This window comes from Strix uralensis, chromosome 7, assembly GCF_047716275.1.
Source record: "Strix uralensis isolate ZFMK-TIS-50842 chromosome 7, bStrUra1, whole genome shotgun sequence".
Classification (NCBI taxonomy): Eukaryota; Metazoa; Chordata; class Aves; order Strigiformes; family Strigidae; genus Strix; species Strix uralensis.
The window spans coordinates 4,538,735-4,562,452 of NC_133978.1; the positions used below are offsets into that span (position 1 = coordinate 4,538,735).

At 40.9% G+C, this 23,718-nt stretch overlaps 1 protein-coding gene across 3 annotated transcripts in view; it reads left to right on the plus strand.

The window, feature by feature from the left end:
- Positions 1-23,718, plus strand: part of MICU1 (mitochondrial calcium uptake 1) — a 110,382-nt gene that overhangs the window by 45,298 nt on the left and 41,366 nt on the right. For 2 of the 3 annotated variants that reach the window (XM_074874194.1, XM_074874195.1), the window contains exons 7-8: positions 11,765-11,830; positions 13,084-13,198. In XM_074874194.1, the coding sequence (XP_074730295.1) occupies positions 11,765-11,830; positions 13,084-13,198 (181 nt within the window). The remainder of the gene's footprint in view (positions 1-11,764; positions 11,831-13,083; positions 13,199-23,718) is intronic. The other variant, XM_074874196.1, reaches the window with a different exon arrangement.

The following is a 23,718-nucleotide window of genomic DNA, read 5'->3' on the forward strand; positions in this document are numbered from 1 at the left end:
GAAAGGTAAAGACAGAAGGTGATCAAATACCTGGGGTCCCTGTCATCAGCGGTGTACAAGTGTTCTGGTTACCCAGGCAGTAGAGTGAGATTCTGCTTGAAAACAGACAATTTTGGCAGTTAATGTTGATGCATAAAACTATGAAGCATGTTGTGAACACCTGTTTTCTTCTCCCCCTGCCACAAACCCAATGTCTGCTCTTCATGATTAAAAAAAAAAAAAAAGCCCCAAACAAAAATGTACATATATTCTTCGCAAAATATCAAATGCTTCTCCCTCTGGTTTATGACAGTCTATTATGCATCCTCTCACTTTCATCATTTTAGCTTGTCAAGCTATCACACTCATCCCTTAGGCTTTACATAAACAAGATTTGTTTGTAGGGAAGAAATGCTGAATTCCACGCTATTTTTGCTAATTGTTCCTCTATTCCTGAGCACTCTGCAGTCAGTTCCTATCACACTGGATAAAAGATCCAAAGGCAATTCCTTTGTTGAACTCAACTTTTGGTTCCTCTGCCCCTCAGCACTGAGGGCTTAAATTGCAACATGCTTGGATGTGACAGAGACAGTTACTGGGTGTTGAAAACCCATGGTCAGTGTTTGAGATGCTGTACTCAACTGTGCTTTGTCATCCTTGCTCTTGGGACCTTGCCGTTCAGCATGATGAAGGGTGGAGAACAGATAGCCTTTGCCTTACGCGCTAAGCACCTTTCACTCTGACCTGCAGGAGAGTGAAGTTGCTTTTTATAGAAGTTAGATGTCGGTGCTGCAATTGGATGTCTACGTGCTGTGGTTTGGATAGTCTGAAAAGTGAGGCGACAGAAGTAGGGTACTGCAGTGGACTTTATTGTTATCTTATCTTGGGACCTATTTTTTCCACAGTCTAATAACACCTTAGAAGCAGTTTGCTCTGTTGAAAATGAAGAAATACAGGTTCTTGTTTGCTTGGCTGTCTGCTTAAAGACACCTTGGGACTGGCTAAATCTGTCTGTGGCTATTATGGCAGCGGTAATGTCCAGATGAGAGGATAATTCGTGGAGAGTTTAAAATGAGTTGGCCTTGGCTCTCCCTTGGTAATGAAAGAAGCTGGCAGTAGATTGATCTGTCTGGTAGCATCTTGTTCTCATTTTATTGCTTGCTTTGGGTTTCAGTTTAAAAAACAACACTGTCTTTACTCAGTCAAGCACCAACTGAGGTGCTGCAAGAGCTGACCTTACTCATTTGAGTTTCACTTGCATAGTAGCACCTGAGGGATAAAACCATTTTGCATCTCTTTCTCCTTGCCTGTTCTCAACTACATATTCCTCTTGGTTATCAAAACATCCTGTACCTGGAGATGACTTTCTGGGGCTTTGCCTTTGTGTGCTGACAGCTGATGAGCTCAGGCAGAAGGGTAAGAGGTCCATCATTCCCCTAAGCATCCTTATGACTGTCGCTTAGAGGTAACAGGACTTGTGGTACAGACGTGCGCTCAGAGAGTAATAGGCCTCTTCACTGGAAATTTCCTCTTCATTTTTAAGGTGGAAGGAGTTTGTGAGCAGTCAGACACGAGCCAGCTGTCGTACTGAAAAGTACTCACAATCTACAGGCTAGATCCTGGCTGAAGAGTAGAAAAGAGAATTTTAGTTTCAAGCAAAGATGAGTACCCAGGATTGCATGCAAGTAATAATTTAGAAAGATTCATTTAAAAGAATAGAACCAGCTGTGCGGTCAGTTGTGTTTTCATTACATATTACAGAACAGCCTTTGTGTTTTAAGTTATCGGTGTGAATTTTGAGCATGTATGTTTGAGATATAAATGCTACAGCATTAGAAAGCAGATGTATGAGCTGCTCTTTTCACAGAACCAATTTTATTTACATAAAACTACCATCAAACAACTAACTGGCTGTTGTGAGGTGATCAGGACTGGTCTTGCCAAAGGATTTCGTGATGTGCCTTTATATTGTAATTGCGTTGAGTTTCTGAAGCATCTTGCTGTGCATGTGATTGAATGCTATGGTGAGAAGACAATACCCGCTTTATTTTCCTCTTCCTCGCCCTCCTTCTTCCTAGTGATAATTTATAGACTTGATGGAGAGGGAGGTAAATGTTACTGCCTTATTAATGGGAACAGTGCTCCTGTAATTTGAGCCTAAATGCTTTTTCTTCACTCATGGCGAGACCAAAAACCCCAGAGAGATTCATCCAGTGAAAACCTTTGGTCAGTTATGTTTGCTAACATGAACTCATACTTTTCTTTGATCTGCTGCTGCTGTCAACCCGACTCTTAAACCCCTCCAGGGATGGGGACTCCACCACTGCCCTGGGCGCCCATTCTAACACCCAACAACCCCTTCTGGAAATAAATACTTCCTATTATCCAGTCTAAAACAACTGAACAACTGTTCATCTGCTCCATTTCCACTGTGTCTCTTTCCTCCTCTTGCATTTTGGCAGTGGGAAAGCAAATGCTTTTTTTAACCCATCTGGAAGAGAAATATCCCATGTCATCCCTTCTCTTGTCCTACCATCTTGAAAAGCATGCCTCTCATTCGGAGGAGTGAAGTCCTATTAAATTTAAGATGTGCTGCTCCCCTGCTGCATAATGTTTGTTAGGGCTTAAGAAAGGCCACTTTGGAGAGTGACGTGGAGATGTTCTTTGCTTGTCTGATTTTCAAACTGAGGCATTGTGCCGTTTTGTCACTCACTGCTTACATCTTGCTTAGCAAGATGATAGTGATGAATAAGATCTAAATAGAAGTATATATCTTAGCACATGTAATGTGGCATAAGCTTCATCAATGTTACATAAGTTGTAATACAGTTTTTGTTAAAAATTTTAATTTTTCATGCCCTGTTTACTTGATGGTGGGGTTTTTGGCTTATGCTTTAATGATTGACAAGCTTAATCTCTCAAAAAGAAAAGAAGCGATGCTCTAAGTGGTGTTCCTCTAAAGCATGAGCCACATATCCACCCTCAGAGCAAAATCACGCCCTGTCACCTGGGTCCTTTGGTGCGGTCCCTGTCCCGGTGTGCCAGCACAGGGGAGCTCCCAGGCGTCCCGCAGCTGAGCTTTCAGCAGTGCAGCCTGGTGGAAAGCTGTGAGCAGAAGATCGATGTGGTGGGTGCACAGCATAGATCTGTCTTTGTGCAGTTGAGTGCTCACACCAAGGGTAAGATGTAGTGCTTTTAAAAGACCTCCAGCCTATTTAGGAAAAAAAACCCCAACACTCTACATGGGTTATTAGTTTAATACAGAATACACTTGACTTGCTCTTTTTGTTCTCCTATGCGGAAAAATTTCTTGCTACTGCTTAAAATGAACAAAAGCCTTTGAGCTACCAGCAACAGCTTACCCTCCTGCTACCATTGCTGCAGTAAGTAATTATAGAGGCTTTCAATGCCCTCTAATTAAATTTATGAATTAAGTATTTCCTGCCAGCATTTATATTTACATCTCTAGATGTTTGGGGATGCTGTCGAGTAATGCAGAGCAATAGCAAAATGAAGGAAAAGGAAAATACTTCAGATAGTTTCTGTAAGGGCCAGTAAAACATCTGAAATTCACTTCCACTGTATAACGCAAGCTTGTATCATGGACCAGTGTAATGATCAGCTTAAAACACACTCACCTGCCAAAGCCCTGTAACTAGAGGTATGTGTCCATTAAAGAAGAGGGAGTCAGCTCAGGAGGAATATTTATTGCCAGATGATTTAAAGAGCATCTCGGGAGCAGATGAGCCTGAAAAAATGTCCTCAGGAAGGATCCCAATGGAAAAGACTGGAGGTAGATGGGCCATCCTTTTATGGTGGATTGAAGGATCTTGCTGCCAGTTTTGATAGAGGGGAAGCAAGTAACCTTTATTTATATTAACCTGAATTTTTGGGGTCCTTTGCTTTGTGTATGACCTAAGGCCAGAGTGTGAGGCTTCCACCAGAGTAGCTGCGGTGCAGAAGCTGCTGTAGACCTGAGCTTGTAGCAAGTGGGACAAGCTCGAAATCCTGCTGTCGTTCAGGAGCCAAACACTGAACCAGAGCTCTGAGCTCCTGTGATGTTTAAGTGCCTCTGAAACCTTCATGCGAAAGGATGCAACTCTAAATGATACCTTACCAAAAGCAAGCTATTGTAATGCATTAAATAGCAGTTTAAAGTGTATATGCAGTTGATTTACTGAGCCCGTTAACGGAGAAGGATACTCAGTACTTTCTCTACATTAGATGCAATGAAAACAGGTGAGGAGTCCTCTACATCCAACTGTATGAGGTCTTGCCAGTGTCTGTTGTAAGAGTATTTGATGAGCCCCCGGGGTCAGCAGTTTGACCTGTTGAGTCTAGGTTATTGCTTGCTTGGAGTGGAGCATTCAGCGATCCTGGTCCATAATCTGTGTAAAAAGTCACTGTCCAATTTCAGATTGTCTGCTTATAAATTCAATCACCTTCTGGTCTCAGTGCAGGTAGTATTTACATAATAACCAGAAGGCATCTTCTTACATAGGTGATAACCTTATGTTTGTCTATATGAAAGCTTCTTTGCCATCCCCAAAAATGTCATAACAAACTGGTGGGAGATAATTCTTGCCTGTGACCCTTTGTGGAAGCAAGCAGAGATGCAGTTTATTGCAGATAATCAGCAAATCTGAGCTAAGCTGACACGGTTTTTCTCTTCTTGACTTTCTTTGCTGACACCACTGTCCTTGTTTGTGGGTTTCTTTGCTCGCTAGCTTTCTCCTCTCAGCCAAACTTGGCCCTCCCATCTGCTGTAGTTAGCAGTTTACAGTTGCTTTTGTGTTCGTCACTGCTCTTCCCTGTTCGCTGGGACCTGCGTGGACACTAACTGCAAATTCTGCTCTTGGCTTGTTTTTTATAAAAATAAATTTCATCAAAGAAAATATTTACTTCGAACACAGGTAAATGCATGGTGCACAAACATCCCTCTGGACAACTGGGTTGTTTTATGTCCATGTAGAGAACACACTTCACCCTTTCCTACCCCCTCTGCCAAAAGTTTGTGGTGTATTTCAGTTTTGACAGAGCTCTACTTGCTGTTATCTTTTTATACTGCTAATTCTATGCTTATTTTCACAGGGCTCATTTGGCCGATACTACTAAAATTCTGTGGTTGCTCTATGTCCTCTTTTATTCTGGTTTCTAGGAACCTGGCGGGTGTTTCTTCCAGCTACTAATATCTATGATACTTGTGTCTTTATTCTAATTATGGTTTGGTTTTTTGGTGTAACCAAGCATTCCCTCATTTTCTTCCCTTTTCTAACCCTCTCCCCTTCCACCAGGATTTCTGGCAGGTACAAAGCAGACAGCATGTGCTTTGATTAGTTCGTGCTTCAGACCTCATAATATGCACTTTTCATGTAAAAGGAACAGTGTACGCTCACCCCTTCTCCTTGGTCCTTTAATAAGTTATCCTGAATCCTCTCCTTGATCTTCAGCCTAAAGGATTTATTTCAGAATACTTGAATTCGGCTTAAGAGTACAGTCCTCAGGGTAACCCTTACTGCATGGCTTTATTCATGGGAACATCTTTGAGCAAAGCTCAAATGTGTATCTCCCTGTCCTCCTATTTTCACGGTGTCTTTTGCGGTTTCTGACTTATTTTGCAGCTTGATGAGACTGTGATAGAGTTGGCTGTTGTAAAATGGCATTTTCAGCTCAAGGACACAAAGTTAGTTTTATTCTGTGAGGAGGGACAGGCGTGTCTCTGGCCAAATGCTGTGGGGAAACATCATGTATTTGAATGTGTGTAAGTTTGGTGAAAGATTTATTTTTGCAAACTTCCTAGAGTTTTTCAAGTTACAGGACTGTGTAGGGTGAACTATATTAAAGAATATCTTAGGAAGAAGATATTTAGATGCCATAGTTCATAAGATGGTTTCTAGGAAAAGGAACTAGAAAACAGAGGAAAGTTAATTTGGTATTAGTAAGTAAAGAGAGAAATGTACTCTAAACACTCCAGTTTGTCCTGTAGCTTTGTGACCTTAATGAAATCCATAGGGGAAGTTTGCAAAAAATAAGCAACTTGGTGACAAAGTGCCCTTAGTGGGTGTATGCACTCTTTTAATCAAATAGTGGTTTATGGAATCATTTTTGGCTTTAATTTCTTTGATAGTTTTGCTGGCATTAGATTAATGCTTAATACTTAAGGGATAGAAAACTGAGCTCTGCAGACTCTGTCCTTGGGTAACATAGAGTTAGTAGGGAGGAAGGGAGAGGGAAGGAGGATGGATTGAGCAGGATGGGAGGGAATGCTTTAGGAGGTGCTTGACCTCCCTGACTACAGAAGGAAGGGAAGGTCTGGATGGGAGAAGCAGGTGAAGAAGCAAGGAGTGAGAGAGTCGAAGAGCATGGCAAGATTTTTATTTGTGTCTTAATTCAGTTCCTTAAACTATTTAATGGTTTAAGGAACTGAATTTCATGATCATAATGACAATCTCTAATTACATGATTACATGTGGTTTTTCCCCAAGCCCCTTTCTCATTCAGTGGGTGATTAGTACTGAGTATATGACCCCAGCCTCATCATCTGAGCCAATGCTTAATACTTGTTTTCTATACAGAATTATTATTTTCCTCATGTACTTTCACACTGGAGTTTTTATCTGAGAAACTGAGCAGTGTGCATTATCAACATAATGAGTTCATCTTGGTAATGCGGGCTGAGGCGAGGGAAAGCACTATCCCGATTTCCATCTGGAGACCTAAACAGCCATTTAAATTCAAAGGTGTCAAAAGTCAACTCATTTTAGTAGTATGATTTGGGTCATCAAGGACCTCATTTTAATCCTCCCCCATCAAATTTCCATGACAAATGCCTCTATGGTCCTACACATTGTGATTTCATTACCTTACAGACGACTCAGCACAGCAGAGGGGAGCAGAAGTGTACACTGTCCCTTTTCCGAGGCACTTCCTATTTGCTTTTTCAGCAGGGGTTTCTCCCTTGCATGAGTGGGTCTGCTGCCTGCGAAGGGTCGGGAAAGTCTGTGTCATTTTTTTTTTCTTGGTCATACAGAATGCTGGCCTTGCGTTTCAGGTGCCGTTTGTTTTAAAGGTGATGAATATTTACAGCCTTGCTGGAAGGAGGGAATGTGGATTTCTCTCTCCAGTCTCAGGAGACCACCTGTAGTAATGATTGCTGCCTAATGTTTGATTCTCTGTATAAGTCCAAATTCAAATTCAGAGAACAACTTCATCCATGACCAGCTCTGTCTTTTTGTCCCCTGAATATATATACAGATAACCCCAAATCAGAGATTAAAAAAAACCTCTTTATTAAAATATATTCTTGGAATGTCATAAACTGCAGTATTTATCTGCCAAGAGTAAATGTTAAATATTTTCCTATGCTAACACTCACCACAATTTGCTGTGCAGAATCTGTTTGCGTTTGCCTGTGTTAGTATGTAGACTTCATAGTAAATTATCTAGAGCCACTAGGAACGATACTGTGGACTTTTCCACTGCAAAAAGAAGTTTATGAGTTTCAGAAAGTCCTCGTGCTGTTTCCATCGCAACCTTAAACACTTTTTTCTTCTTTAGTGATATATAAAAAATGCCAGCAGATGTGTCTAAAATGACGTATTTTGCATCCACATTATAAAGCTAGCTTTAAAAACTCCAAACCCCTCAGTTCTGCCCCAAGTCCTTTTTTGTCCTCGTTTCATAGTGTAGAGGGACCTCCCCTACCTCTTTTTCCCTAAAGGGCTTTTGAACATCTGGGCTGAAAGGCTCGATTTTAAAATCTGGTTCTAAAAGCCTTTTTATTTCTTTATTTCAGTTGTCTTTAATGTAGGTAGTGAGGTGCCAACATGAGTTGTCATGAAATTTCTATTTACATGGCTTTGGTTCTTTAAAGTTTATATCTTCTAAAAAATGAGCAAAAATTTAAAATCTCCTTCATTCCAGAGCCTCCAGTTCAGCATTTTCATGCAGACATAGTTCAAAGCATTAATAATTTTAGTTACCATAGCAGGCTGCATTGCCTGCGGTTTTCACTGGCATTTCTTAAGGGTTTTCCTTTATCTGTCTTGTGTGATAGACCAATACAGAGCATCTGCTGCAAACGCATTAGTTAGTGAGTGTCTCGGTATGTATTTCCCCAGATTTTCAACAGCCCTGCTCGGGAAGGAGCTGTAGTACTGTGCCAGTGTGATGCTGTCCTGCAGGCTCCGCTGGACCAGGCGAGCAGGAGCTGCGCCGCTGCACGTTTAAATGTTGCCTAGTGCTAATGAGATGGCAGATGCTAGCTAATATTTTTGAAGATGTCCAACTATACATGTGGTAGGTGCTAAAGAGTGTTTAAAAGACATTAATTAAGTGGATTGTCCAACAAATTTTAGAAGAAAAAATTGTTTTCCCATTGTTAGAAGGGTTCCTAATACTTTTCTATTTATAGGGCTGCTGTCTAATGATTTAAGCCCAAGGTATCGAGCCATGTGCAAGCAGGATTAACAGTGCATCGTGTCTATGCATACTCCTTAATATTAGTGCTTGTGCACGTAATGTGGTGTTCTTTTCCTCTTGTTAGCGAGATTTCATTTGTAAAGAGACAAAAATCGCAGTAATATGGAGGGTCATAAAGCCAGAAAAATCAGAAAAAAAGAAAACAAATTGTCTATATTAGGCCAACTCGTAACACAGAATTTTTGGAAGCGCTTGCCATGGAAAGGAGAATATTTCTTCTTAGCACTGAACATACAGCATTTTAACTTCTTTTCCTATATGCCCGCAGCTAACCATAAAAGAAATACGTTAATAGATGTCTTTTAAATGGTTGTTGTAACTGAAGGTGGTCAGTTGGGACTGAAAGAGAATTGCTTTGCAGCAAGGTGACTTCACTGAAACATTCACGGTTTTGTATTTGCTTACACAGTATTGGTAACCTTAAAGTATTTCTTTTAAAAAAGGAACAAACTGAGTAATGATATTTGTAAATAGAAGATGGTTATGCTTCATCTAAAATTCCTTACTAATTTACAAAATTACTTTCTGGTTCTGGAGAAATACTCATTATCTTGCATGCACTTCGATATTTATTTTGTTGTCATTTTGGAAGGCGTAAGGCACTGTCAAAGGGGTCACATAGGGCTGATGAATTCCTGAAGCTTTGGTTCATATAAGTGCAAAGGTGATGTTGAGACATAAGTTCTGTGAATAAATGGGCTGAAAGTGTGTTTTCTCCTCTAGATTGAAACACAAACTGTCAACTTTAAGTGACTTAACAAGAATGTGTTCTTCCCAAAGTGGCAAATTAAATGCTGCTCATTAAGTAGTTTCTGAAATGCAAAATGAAGTGGAGCTGCAAGGATTTAGCTGACAAGGCTTTTCTAAATGTGTGTTAGGAATGCAGTGCAAACACCAGCACCACACCTTGTGTCTGCCTCTGCCTTTGCAGAGAAGGTATCCCTTAATTTGCAAAAATACAGCTTTTTTTTTTCCAGATTTGCATAATTAACTATTAACATGTTTCACTCTTTACTCAGCTGTGGGAAAACAATTTTTAAATCCAAAATAAAAGTAATATTTGGCAAGGAATGGAAGGAACCAGTGGGGTTTTTTTCCCCACAAAACCCCTTTGTTATATGGGAGCTGTGCTTGGCTCAAGGGAGGCTCCAGCAGTAGATCAGTTTTGGGGTAGAACATGTGAAGTTTGTGATATGTCTGGGTGTTTTGCTTGCTTGCAGCCAGTTCAGAACACAGGTCTGGGCAGTTGCCTGCATATGGCATTTTCTACAGCACCCGGGTTTGGGGGAGGTTGGTCGCTGTTATTGATACGTTCAACCCATGTTCTGGTGCTGTTTGTTGGGCTTGGGCAAACCTGAGTCAGGAAGGGCAAACCAAGCTTTGTATTTTGAAATGCAATTACTTTTTTTTTTTTAAATCTGTTGTCAATGCCTGGTATTGTAAAATAATCTGCCTGAATTGCCTGTAAAAAGTTTTATTCCACTGAGACTGACTGGCAGCATTTCACTGAAGTTACACAGCCATGCTTCTGCTGAAAGCAATGGTATATTTGGATTTCTTTTTCTTTTTCCATGTTAATTTGGATGTTTGCTCGTTTGTGTGCTTGTTTAATACAAATCTACTGCTTGATTAAAAAATACATCATAATTGTAAACTGTTTCCTGTGGCTTGCTCCCTTGTGAATGCTCAGTTTTGAATGTTTTTTGGGTGTGCTGAATGATCTTCCCTAATTATTCTGGTTTTGGGAATGGATTTAACATAGAAAAAAATTCTTAAATGGGAGACATCTGACTGTTTTAGCTGCGCACTTTGAGAATTAGCTTGTGTTCAGATACAAAAGGGTGTGAAATGTGGAAGTTGGCCTGAAATTGTGTGGGTAACTGATTTATGAAGATGACATGTTTCTAAAAGCGGATGGAGGCTTGGAAAGGAATTTTTTCCTACATTTTCTGATGCCATACATTACCTTTCTGGCTAGAAGGAATGGCAGAATATGCTGGAAGGAAATTAGGATGTGGAAAAGAAGCTCGAAGTCTATAGACAGTGGTTTTAGGTGCTAGTGAGGACTGACTTTGGATTTCTCCACCTTGAACTTTGAGGGATCACAGTAGTCCACGCTGTGCTTTGGGTAGATTGATTTGGTTTTCTGATTTTATATTTTTTTTTCTGAGGGTTATAATTTTGTAGAATATAATGTTTTATGGTGGGGAACAACACCTGAGAAGGAGGCTTTCAGCCTTTCCCATAGTGGGGCGAGCGTCCCACGTACTTTGGGGAAAGCAATCACACGCACAGCTTCTCAGTGAGCCAGAAGAAAATATATGGGGGAGTTAGAAATTTTTTAAAAAATTCTGTCATCCTAGTGTTGGGAACCTGAAAATCATATTGTACAGGTCAGTTGTTATTTTCTCCTATTAAGATCAGTGGGAGAAATTCCCTTCCCCATTAGCTGCAGGCAGGCTGAGCACTGTAGTCGCTGTGTATGTTGCCTTCTCAAGGTTTCTGACAAGTAGATGCTTGTTTAAAATAAATAAAAACGTTTACTTTGTTTGCTCAAAATAAGATGCAAATGAGTAAATGCTTCTCCCTCCCATCTGTCTACACCTTTGTTATTCAGAGAGCAACTAACTTAATATTTTTTTTATTGTTAGTCTGTGGATGTGGTTTTCTGTTTATGAGGAGTATTTTGAGCTGTTTGCTGACTATGAATTTTAAGTGCAGAAAAGCAACCCATAAAAAATAATAAACCGATCTCTGGAACTTTTTCATGGGATCCTTCGAGCAGGTGAAGTAGGATGCTAATCGCTAGTTTATGATAAACACTGCTAAAGACAGGCAGTCGGTGGAAGAGGCAATAAATCACACGAGCAGGTGAGATGCTGCTGGCAACGCCGCCGACAGCAATCACAGAAAACTGTTTTCTCCCCAAATCTTCCCTTCAGTTTAAAGTAGAACCAGACATTGTTTATTTGTCCTTAACATAAGCATCAGTGTAATTTTGCTTCAGATCCATCTCTATGGGAAGGGAAGCAAAAACATTTTGTTCAGTAAATGATACTTAAACCTAGTATCCTGTAAGCATAAATAGCAGTTATCTTTCATGTAGTGAATGCCATTAGCATGTTGTCTGCTGTTAGTGATTTGCCTCTTATTAAATTCCTGACTCTCTCCAGATGGTAAAGTCAGAACTACTGAGAAGAGTTTTATTTGATCAATAGAGCTGAACTTTTTTTCCCCTGGAAACTGTATTTTTTGGTGATCTATATGGTTATTTTTGTCTCTTTTCTTGTGGTTTCCGAGCCAGATACGGGTTAAATTTTCATCTAAATTATTAGCTGAGCTCATCCCCACTCTGCAGTCACATACAATGGTGAGTTCTCTCTCAAAAAAAAACCAAAAACCCAAAACCAAAAGCTGAGGTGGATGAGAGACATCAGCTGCAGACAGTGGGTCTGACCTGGAGAGGCTACGTGCTAACTCTTGCTGGGGTGTCTACTTAGGCTTCTTAGCCGCGCCCGGTCAAAGCAACAACTCAGTTGCTTCAAAACTTTCTTGCTCTTCGCAAGTCTAACTGTTCAACTTGATGTTATGTTTTGCCTGCTTATTTTACTGTTGGTTAACGAGTTTTCTTTCCTTTATCTTGTATATGATGGGATCTCCGCTAGACAGAGGTAACAGTAGGGGACAGTTGTGTAGCTGGACCCTCGTGTGGTGGTTTTTGTTGGTGGTTTTTCCTAAAACCGTTCCTAAATTCAGCCTTGCTTTCACCATGCTTCTGTGCTTGCATGGCTTGGTTTCTGTGGAATAACCTCATCCACGCCTACTTTTCTTTGTATGAATTTCATTTTCCTCTGTGTGTGTGTGTGTGTGTTCTGCTGTGTTCTTAAAATGGATCACCAGTGTGGATTTCAGTGTGCATCTCCTAACAGTTTTATGGATCCTTTTCAGTCTTTGAAGCTTCAGTGGATCAAAGGCACTTGGATTTTTAGTTTAGTAAGGGCGATTAGCTGATAAAACACATGTGGCGTTTTCTGTTAAAACAAGGTTAAAACAAAAAAAAAAAAAATGGAGTAAGAGAGAGATTGGGATTGGTATCAGTCCTGGTTCTCCTAGTAAGCTTGTTAAACACACTCCTGAATTGTGTGCTGCTTCTAACTACATGTTTTTTGGTAACGTTGATCATACTTTATATCCATGTGAAATGGTTCTTGGCTACTGCTACAACAGAGTATAACTAAAACACTGTTAGTGAAATATAATAATTTTCTTTTTGAATCCTATCTTAAAAAACCTGACTTTTGTAATACTAATCTCTCAAAGAATTAGACAGTTTTAAGCAAAATGGACATAGTTTTATTTATTTGTATTTCAGCTAGGCTAAAACAAACTAATATTGTGTGATTCCTTATCCCTTATTTGAGATGGGGAAGCACTGATCTTTGCAAAGCATTTCTGACAGATTTGAAGGCTGGAAAAGGTCCGCTGAATATGAATGAGATAGTAGGGGTGTGTGTACGTGGAACGGCTTGTTGGTGGTAAGGATACAAATAAAGCCTTCCGTTTCTCTATTTAATCAATTGCTTTATCTTCTCTTTTTGGGATGTGGGCCGGATGAATAAATAGAAATTATCGCAGGAGCGAGAGAAATTTGCCGATGAGGACAGCATATTTTATGCCCTTGGAGAATGTGGACTCATTTCTTTTTCCGACTACATCTTCCTCACTACGGTCCTTTCCAGTAAGTACAGTGGGGTTTTTTTTCCCTGCAGTTACTGCTTTTTTAAGTTTTGAAGGTTAACAAGCAGTGAGTTTGCTATTGTTGTCTACATAGATTTCCCTAAAAGGAATTCTTGATTACTTGAAACTTGAGCTGAGTGAATAATTGCTATTGCTTCATCTGGTTTAGTCTTGGCTTCAAGTGGTTCAGAAAGATAAGCAGATCGATGAGTTCTGATGATTTCTTTCTCGTTTTAAAATGTGGCAAATTTTTTTTTTAATGAGTCATTTGACCTGCTGTTCAAAACTGTAAATGGAGATGTGTTCTTGAGTTGTGTTCATACGATATTCGTGTGTTTGGATGAATACTGCTTTCCAGCTCTTCACTGGTTACAAGACTCTTCAAACTCTTTTCTCCAGCTGTATTTTCCCTTGGGTAAGCTCAGGCTTGTGCATGATGTAATCCAACGAGGAGACAAGTTAGGCTGTTTACATTTCAACAAGTATCATTAGATACCTTCTGTCTTTTCACCCTGCTGTGCTTGACTTATCTTTCTGATATTTTTGTGATCTGCTAATCTGTTCCAGCGAAGTCTTCTGCACTTGAAGTGCTGGCACTTAAAAATTGACATTGTTGGCAAGAAGCAGTGAAACTGAAGCCTTTGGTAATGTCAAACAGCATTTCTAGCCTTTCTTCATGGGGAAAGCAAACTCAAAGCCTTCTTTGCAGACCTTCTTTAGCCCCTTGGAAGGTGCCGTATCACAAAAGAGAAGTCAACAGAGATTCCAGTTATTTTTCAGCCCCATTAGAAAATGTGGAATAATGGGGAATATACCACCGTCCAAATGAACTGAGACATTTTATTTTCAGACTTAAAAAAAAAAAAGCATAACTTGGCCATCTAATCTTGTAAGTATCTGTTACATGATGACCCTAATATAAGAATTAAAAGGCTGGACATTCCCGGTTCACTGTAGTCCCCCATTGCTACCTGCTTTGTGCTGTTCAGGGAGTCAGCTGGGTAATTCACTGATGTTTTGTAAAAGCAACAGGTGCTTTATTTTTTTCCCCATGTTCTTGCATGCTGTAATATGTACAAACGAGCGAGGCAGCTCTTCTTTTACTGCACATGCATTTCGGAGGATCTATTACAGGGGGAAGCAAGGTTCAAGGTCTTGTTTGTTGTCAAATGGACGTGGTGGGCGAAGATCTGTGTGTGACCTTCATGTTGTGAAAACAAACTCTGAGAGATAAAGCTAGTTCAATCCAGGGAATTTGTTTTATGATTTTACTGTCCTTTTTTGTTTGACTGAGTCTCAGAACTGACTCTTAAGACTTTTGCTGTTCCTTTCTTTCATCAGTCTAGCCTGGGCCGAAATTACCTAAGGTGTTTTCACTTGTGTATCGAGGGCTTTTAATTTGAGTCTCCGCAGATGACGATGAACTCACAAACCTATAGTATCACATTACTGAATGTGGTTTAGAAGACACTCATGCTGTTAACTTTATGGCTGTGCTGGTGGTGAACAACCCCCTAATCAAGTACACAGGGCACAGAATTAATTTCATGTACTTACATGAGCAACAACAAGAGAAATTGGTCTTGCTTTGGTTTGATTCCTTTGTTGTGAAAATAAAAGGGACCACCTTGTGCTAGAGTAGCAGCCAGCCTTAATTTGGAGGGTGGTGAGGGAACAAGGAGTTTTTTTACTCTTGTTCTCAAGCTATTAAACTGTGTTTGCAGTTACTGGGGAATCAGACTAACAAGAGGAGACAGAATTGGGTGTTTTGTGCTTTGAGGAACGTTGTGAGGGGTGGGCAAGGTGGGAGCTTTCAAAAAAAGAGGGGGGGAAAAAAAGAAAAGAGAAAGGGGGGGGGAAAGTGTTTTGGGACTTTTAGGCTGACTTGTAGTTATTTTGGGAGTTTGCTGAGTGGACATTGAAGATGGAGAAATGTCTCTGGAGCTACTTTCAAACAGTGATTCCCCAGAGGAAGAGTTTTGTTTCCATTTTTAAAGCATTTGCTTTTATAAAAATAAAACTCCCAAATAAACCTTGCCTTGTGGCTAGATAGAAAATTGACTGTTATGCCACGCTGGTTTACTCTCCTACTAGTGAATATTACCTTGCAGGAATCCAGTAGTTCCTGATTATTTTCTTTCCCTGGGAAATAAATAAAGTAGAATGAGGGAAGCACATCTTCAGCTTCACAGTTCAATATTGGTTTTCTCACTGTGTTGTTTAAATAACCCAAACATTAAGCATGTATGTGGACAAGAGAACTGTCACATAGCTAAAAGCCACTAAATATTGAGAAGGGAAGGTGGTGTATTGAACACTGAAGCAGGACAATCGGAAAGGGAGTGTGAGATTGGGTCTGGGGGTGGGATGCAGGAGGGAGAGGTGCTACTCTGCTGTGCTCAGAAGTGATGAGAAGGGATCATTCATAGTCTGGTCTGGCTTATTGAACTCAAAACTGATCAATGATAACCTCTAAAACCAAGAAACCTGAAGGGCTTTGTATTATGCTCTTCGGGAGAGTTACACACAGCAAGTCTGCCAAGACGGCTCCTGCCAATCTCCCTGGCTCTACCAAAAGCGTGGCCAAGCTTTGAGAGAGCTTCCCAAAGCTTTTCATTTAATTGGTCTTTGCAGCTTCGGCTGAAGCTCACTTCAGTTGTATTCTCTGAAACATGGACCGTGTGGCAGCTGCCAGGGAGGGAGAGGAGGAGAGAGGGCTGGAGACTTCATCTGTATGTTGCTCACAGACAGCCGTTTGCATATGGCACAGAAAGTGAAGTCTGTCACGGTATTTTATTTACAAGTGGTTTTTCTCTCTAGCACTGTCTGTTCTTGTCGGTTGCTGTATTTCTGTGAAAATGTATTTTCAAAGCAACTAATAAAATAGCATTTAACTGATTCAGAAAGTCAGCCTTCTATTAAAGGCAATGAGAGCTGAGTGGCCTTGAGGATACCCCATGGTTTTGGTTGCTTCAGCTGCTCCCTGTGTTTTGGGGCAGAGGTAGAAAGATGAGAAAAATATAGGATAAGCAAAATGCTGATGGAATTTCCCCTGGGTCCTTCAGATGTCGTAGGAAAGCAAAGACATCACTTCCCTGTGAGGTTTTTGCCTTTAGTCTTGCATAACAGGTGGAAGGAGAGAAAGAGCTTTTCCATCATCAGCGACTGCAATTTCAGAGCAAACGTGGTCCGTTGTCTGGGCGCACTAATGCCTACTTGATTAACACGTACTGAAGGAAGCTGGGCATTGGAAGAATAAGTCAGTGTGGTTTCTGTAATTGGACTGTTGCTGTGTCTGGATTTACTCTTCCTGGAAGGAGAGTTAAATAGCATAGGCTTAAGCCAAAGTAATTACTCTCTTGCCAGGGCTCTTGTAGCAGACCTGCAGCTCCCTTCTCCTGCGGGTTCTTTCTAGAGCTGCCATCCCTTACAGGTACTAGCCTGCAGGAAGCCTCCTACCTGGAATAGATTAGCTTTTTTTTTTTTTCCTTTCTTTCCCCTGCATAGGAAATAAATCCCAAACCATCTAGCTTGGGAAATTTTTTTTTGGCTGGTTATTGAGCGCTGTGTAGGTCCCTGTGATGGAGGTGGTGTGGAATTTTCTCCCGCAGTGCTCCACAGAGGCAATGTGATCTCCAGGGTCTGTTTGCAGTGTGGCTGTTTTGAATATGTATTGCTGGCTGACACAAATGTCTCCAGCCTCCTTCCCTACCACGACTGAGATCTGTTGTCTTACTAGTGGTGTTTTAATCCTGCAAAGCAGCACTAAGTGCCATAGGGCTCATTCCTACAAGAAAAGGAAAGGCTGCTTTCAGTTTATAGGAATATTTTGGTCCTGTTCATGTTAATCTTATCTTTACTCTAAACTTCCAAGACCCTCCATTTACCTACATGCATATCCATGGGTCCATCTCATCCACACTATATGGTGCAAGGATGTCTTCAACCTTTCAGCCAGCTCAGTTGCTGCTGTGGGGGATTTCCAGGATGTATCTGAGCAGCACAGAGATCCTCTTTCAAGGGATGTCCCAACTTCCAAACATAAGCCTGGTTGCTTCATGTCAGACTGAAGGCTCTCTGGCTCAGCATTCCGCTTCTGCCATGGGCTAGTAGCTGTGCTGAAGGACAGAAGCAGGACAGATTTCTTGCAATTGGCAGTTTGGGATCTTCCCAAGCAGAGCTTGACCCTCTCTGGTTTGAAAACTGACATTAAGCCATGGGATGTGCTACCAGCTTCTCTGCCTGCAGTCTTCACTTGGTTTTTCTCTGTTCATCCCATCATCCCTTGCACTGGCATGGTGTGATGGGCTGATGGATCTCCACCAACCTCCTGTACCACAGAGGACAGTGAATTGGCGGTGGGGACGGACTACTCTGCACGCAGCACTTGTTAGCCTGACTGAGAAGCTCCAGGAACTTACTCATGATGAATTCTATAGAATTAGGAAATAGAGTAATTTCATGTCTCTCACAGCAGTATCCCAGCACCTGCAGATGTTTGGGGTATTCTCTTTCTCCAGGGGTTCCCTGGAGAGGGCAGCTTCTAATGGCCTTTGTCTGGAGCTGCCATTTCCACAGCTTGTTTCTAGGTCCTTATTTTAGAGAGGCATTTCAGAGGGAATCTTGATTTCCAGCAATGCTCTGAGTCATGTGGTAACCGATGAGAAGCTGTTGAAAGGTAAGTCTTGTACTCCAGCCGAGGGGCTGTCACATTCTCTCAAATCTCTGAAACTGAGGCGTACATTTGTCTTTGGCGTTAGAACCAAAATACAAAATTTGATGTCAAAATTACACAGTCTCTTTGGTTCACCAGCTAAGAAACAAAACAGGTAAGTGAAACAGCAATAATATTTTTCTTTAATTTTTTTTAATTGATTAAGTAGAAGAAACATTAAAAATGGGGTCATCTGGGACATCGCTCCAAGGAAGAGTGTACTCATACTTGGCATGAATTTCTGTATCTGGAGGTAGCACATGTAGTACAGCTCTCCAAAGGGTGGATCAGAGCATCCATTCACGTGACAGATCCTTTAGCTGTTCCTTACACATCTGATCCATGTGCTTCTGCACAAGACCACAATTTATTTGGGATTTTAGCTGTCAGCTGTACTAGTTAACCCCTTCTTTCCTTTTTGTTGGGCACTTCTCACTGTTTCTCGTGACAGCGTGGGCACGTGCAGCTCAGTAACCTTGGAGCTTGGTACCCATGCAGGGCTTGAATCCACATGCCTGAGCTCAGGCATGTGAACCTCCAGTGTGAATTTAGAGTGAGGAGCTAACAAAAACTTCATTGCTCTTGGTCTAGGTTGTTTAGGGCTTTTCTTAGTATTAGTAGTGGTGGCTTTTTTACTTTGCATGATGGCAGGTTCATTATTAGCCACTTCCTACCCCTTTCCCCGTGTGTGGAGCTGCACTGGTGAGCCAGGGGTGACAGTCCAGCCAACATGATCCAGCTCGTGCTGCTGGGAAGTAACACCTACCCCAAACATGTGCCAGTAGTAGAAATAGGGTGTACTTCTACCACGTATGAAAGACCTGTTTCCCACTCATGAAAGCAGCACTGTATTTTAGACTTTAACTGGAATTTGAAAATCAAATGAAAACTTGATTTTTCTGGGTGTTAGACTGCTTTAAAGCCGAAGTCTATATTTGAGTGAGGCTTGTATGCTTAAGTTTTAAAATGATGCATTTGTATTTCAGAGGTAATTCTGATTCTTTTTTGTGATAAGAAGTAACCCTTAGCTATTTAAAGATATTTTACCTTTAGCACTGATGATATTGTGGCTCAGTCCCTTTGCTGTGGACGCTTCATTTGAGCTGCGTGTTATTTATATTTTTGGGTTTAAAAAAAAAAAAAAGTTGGTGGGATTTGGATTTGTTTTCTAAAATAGTGGAATAATTTGAAAGGAAAATATCTGCAACATTAGGACAGTTTAATGTTTTTTTGTCCATGTTCATTGCAGCTGGGGCTCAGCCATCTATATTGTATGGATAGTTGCTTCCCTATAAGGCTGTAACTTGTTCTCGAAAAAAATATTACAGCATTTGGGGATGCGTTATGTGAAAGTGCATCATCTAGTTCTCCGTTATTAGTGGTGCAGTCGCTTATAATGAACTAGATACCGCTGCTGGCTGCGGTCTTGTAACAGTGAGCTCATCTCTGACCCTGATTCTTTCCTTCAGACAGAAATGTTCCAATTCAAACATGTACCGAAGCATTTTTTAACTAAAATACTGCTGTGTGGAGTCAGACAGAATAATGACCATGCTGATTCATGTCACTTAAGGGGGGGGAGAAAAACCTGATTAATCTTTGGAGGAAAAAGGTAAGCCTTTTTTTAATGCTGTGGCCTTAAGAGAAGGAAATGAAAAAATATGGTTATAGCTGCAAGGCTTGAACAGCCATCTCTCTAGATGAAAATATGTCTCTACTTTAGGAGGACTGTGTTAATTTTGGATTGATTATGAAGATACATTTTTTTCAGCTTCATGGTAATATGGCCTTTGTACATATATTTTTCTTAGTTTTGGGATAGATGGGGAAGAAGCAGTCATAGAATATTTAACTCCTAATGACTGTTGTTTCTCAAAATAACTTCCCAGCTGAATTCTTGATTTTTTTTCCCACGCTGGCGTTGCTGGTGGAGTTACTAGGCTTTGGGATGGATATGGGAGTCTTGAGCTGCTTTGTGTTTAAATTCCCACCAAAAGATGAGATACTTGAAGGTTTTCAAAGGAGTACCCAGAAGTTTTACTTCCTCTAAATAACATCACCAAAAAAACACCCTACTTTGCAAAGATTCTTAACTGCATCTGAAGAGAGCAATGTTTATTCTCCAAAAGTGTATTCAAAATGGTTTTCCTAAAATGCAGTACCTCCGGTTGAGATGGATGCTCTACAAACAATTTTTGTGTGCAACCGTGTGTGCTGCATGTGTTTCAACAGGAGTCAGAGGGAAAGACTTGTTGAGAGGTATCTCTTCAAGTGTGGAGCACTGAGTTTGGGATAAACAGAAGATCAAATGAGTGCAAAAATAGTGAAATGTGGCTTTTCTCATCAGTGAGCATTTATTGTCTTTCAGAATGTACTGCTTCTGGTGAGACTAAATGGCAATAAAGAGCAACTGAGTGCTGCAAATTGGTCCACTGAATAATTGAAAATAGTTAAAAATGGCATAATTGGCTTAAAGTTGCTGTATCAACGCATCTAATCCCTCAGAGGTTCCCTGGGGCTTTATACTGATGGATTGAGTAGGTTTTTTCAGTGTGGTCAGTGCTGCTGCTCGTCATCCTTTTGTCTGGTGGAGGTTGCTCACCTTTGTAACGTTACTGTGTGTGACTAATGCTTTTCTTACTGCCTTTCTGTTCCCAAATACTCCAACAAGTCAAGAAAAATGTTAATTGTTCTTTGCGCTAACTTCCAGGTCAGTTGAAAAAGCAACTTGGTGTGTGTAGAGCTGGTAGAGCTCTGGCTCTACAGAATGATTTCAACCGGATCTTTCTAGATATAGTTACACATATCTTAGAGCTAGGAATAGGTAACTCATTAATTGGTATTGGTGTGGGATCCAGTATCATCTTTTCATTTGTGTTAATGATTTGGAGGAGTCATTAGGAAGTTGTTGTATCCTCCTGAACACCTCAAGACTAGAAGTAAAGCTAGAAAAGAAGCTGCAGTTACCCTGACCAGTTTCTGACTCATTGCCCAAGGGAAATTACTTGCAATGAAAAAATCTTGATTCTTAATAACGTTTCAAAGGATTGGCGAGGAGATAGCTCGCAAAATCAGAGAGACCTGGAAAGGCAGCAGAGCATTTGGGGAAAATCCAGAAATGGTTTTCCCTGGTAAAGGCAGGCGTTGTGCCATATTAAAAGCAAACGGTCCTTTAAATGATTTTGATAACCATTGCAGGAGGAATATTGCATTCGTTTTGAGGCATCTTAATTAAGGAGGCAGTGGGGAAATTTAGAGAAGCTGTAGTTGAGAATGGTTAAACTGGGGGGCAGAATAAATGGGGGGTGAGGAAAGGCTAAGTTTAGCTAGGCTAACCAGTATCTGCTGCTCTTATGGTCTGCAAGTTTCTGAAAGATGTAAGTACAAGAGGAGGAAGAGAAATGGAGGTTGTACAGGCTGATGTAACCATGAGTAATGGGGCAGGGTGGGTAAGGGGGGGGTCAGCTGCCTTCAGGATGATTCTTCCCCAGTAAATCCTGGTCAGAAACATCATGCCCAAGAGGAGAGGCAGAAATCATCTCGCTGGGGACCAATACATTCAGACTGCCCGGAGATCAGGGACATACATCTTAATGAACATTTCTTCCTGAGCAGGAGTGGAATGAGCTAATTGTCTTCGGTGCCCTCTGGTTTCCCTGGCTCAGATTCATGTTTGTTGGATTTAAGTGTCATTACAAGTAATTGGAGTTAGATATGCAGATCAGAGGAAGAAATGGGCTGTGTCGCTTATTAGCTAAAGGAATGAAGTAATTGAATTTGCCAATTTAAAGCCACTTTCCTTCCCTGTCCTTAGAAAATACTGACCCTGCAGATTTTTGATGCTGAACTGTTCATTTTAATTTTGCAAGTGATGTTCTCCTCTGGGGCTTTGATAAACTGCTCTTGAAAATATGTATTTAGAGAAGGGAAAGGAAGGAAACTCCCTTGGTGAGGGGTGAGTTAAGTATCTTGCTTTCTCTGTTTACCCTCTGTCTGCACGAATGAGACCTGGTATTATATATTTCTTTAAAGAAAAGGGGAAAAAAAAAAAATCCCAAACACCAATTTTTTACAAGCAGTAACAAATTTTCCAATCTCAGAATATACATCATTGTACCCTGACAGAGAAAATGGGGGAAGAAAGATGAGAGGTGTAAATTGTTCTTTTTCTAGCATCTTGTAACTGGGTTAGAGTTCTGTATATTTCTCCTTTTCCTTATAGAGGAAACAACTCTCTCCATGCAGCACTAGATCTGGGGGCTAATAAGAAGAAATTGTGTCCAGGCTTTCACTCAGTACTTGCAATTAAAGTGAATAAAATTGGATGTGTTAGTTAAACATTAAGAGGGTAGTTGGAAGGTGCTTAATATTGTTGCTCTTCAAGGAAATGGGGACTTAATCACTGGAAATGATGGATGGATACGGAGGAGGCTTTTTGTATAAATCCCTTTAATTAGATTGCGTCATTGGAGAGATTATGAAGTTGGTGTTGGGGACAGCCCGTCCCCCTGCTTACAGCTCAGCTAATGCTGAGTGAATGAGGGGTGGCGAGCAAAGGTCTCCCCATCCCAGCAGGCAGGACAGAGAAGCTGAGTGGAGGCATGGCTTCTGCTTCAGGGTTGGGGATGGAAGGGAAGATAACCCGCCAAGTGCTGCTGCTGATCGCCATGGTTAGACGAGACATCGCTTATGTATGTGGTGTTTGGAATTTAAAGCCCAAATAATTGGCACGAGGAAATTGGAAATCCAGAGATGATAATGGCGGGACTGTATGTGCTGTATATATCAAGCAGCTACTGACAGGCCGTTCCTGCCATTGAGTTTAATGTTGTTATACATCTGTTTAAGGCACAAAGTGATTGGAAAAAGTGATCTCATTAACATGTTTGCTGAATCTTTTAGTGATAAAGTGCTACAGTTTATAATAGCAAGAGGAAAACACAATGTAAAAGTCTCCTGGCCTTAAATTGAAGCTCTAATGTACAAGATCCAGTTCAGTTAATTCCATATTAATTTCTTTTTGTCCAAGTGATTCCTCTTTGTGTCCCCCCTCTCACCCCTATCCGGGAGATGCCTTAACACAGAAGGGTGGTTGCAGAAACTCGTTACTCATTATTTATTAAATATTAAAAGTTGATTGCAACAGATGAGGTTAAAAGGGGATGAGCCTCACCAGTGATGTACATCCTGCTGCCAGATTTGGGTGTGGAAGAGCCATCTTCAGACCAAAAAGAGGGGCAAAGTTTGAATATATTTAAGATGACAACCTAAGCACTAGTTACAGCCTAGAGGATTCCCTAGAAATCCCAGCAAACATCAGAATTCCTGTAGGTGGTATGTATTTCGAAGTAGCAAGTAGCGGAGCAAGATAAATTCTTGTATATTAACTTAATTTGGAAAAAAATTGTGGCACTACGTTATAGCTTTAAATGGTGATGGGTTACAGAGCCCAAAATGGAAACGTACTGAAATTCTTTGGGATGCAGGGGAAAGAGCGTGGTTTTGCTGTGATGGGTGGTTATGAAGCAATGCTTTTGCACAGCTCTGGCTAAATAAACCATGACAACATAGACTAAATGCAGTGAAAAATAAGGTACCACGCTGTCTCGGGTGTGCCTCAGCTGGTGAGCTCCAGCCTGTGTGTTATCTCAATGTCATAACTGGACTGAGACAGAGTGGGTAATGATTTGTTTAAATTTGTACAGTGAGACAAGAGCTGAGTCTGCAAGAGAATTACCCAAAGTCCAGGTCTGCTCCTTGCCCACCAGCTGCTTCACAAAGCACGGAGAGTGCTCTGCAGAGTCAGA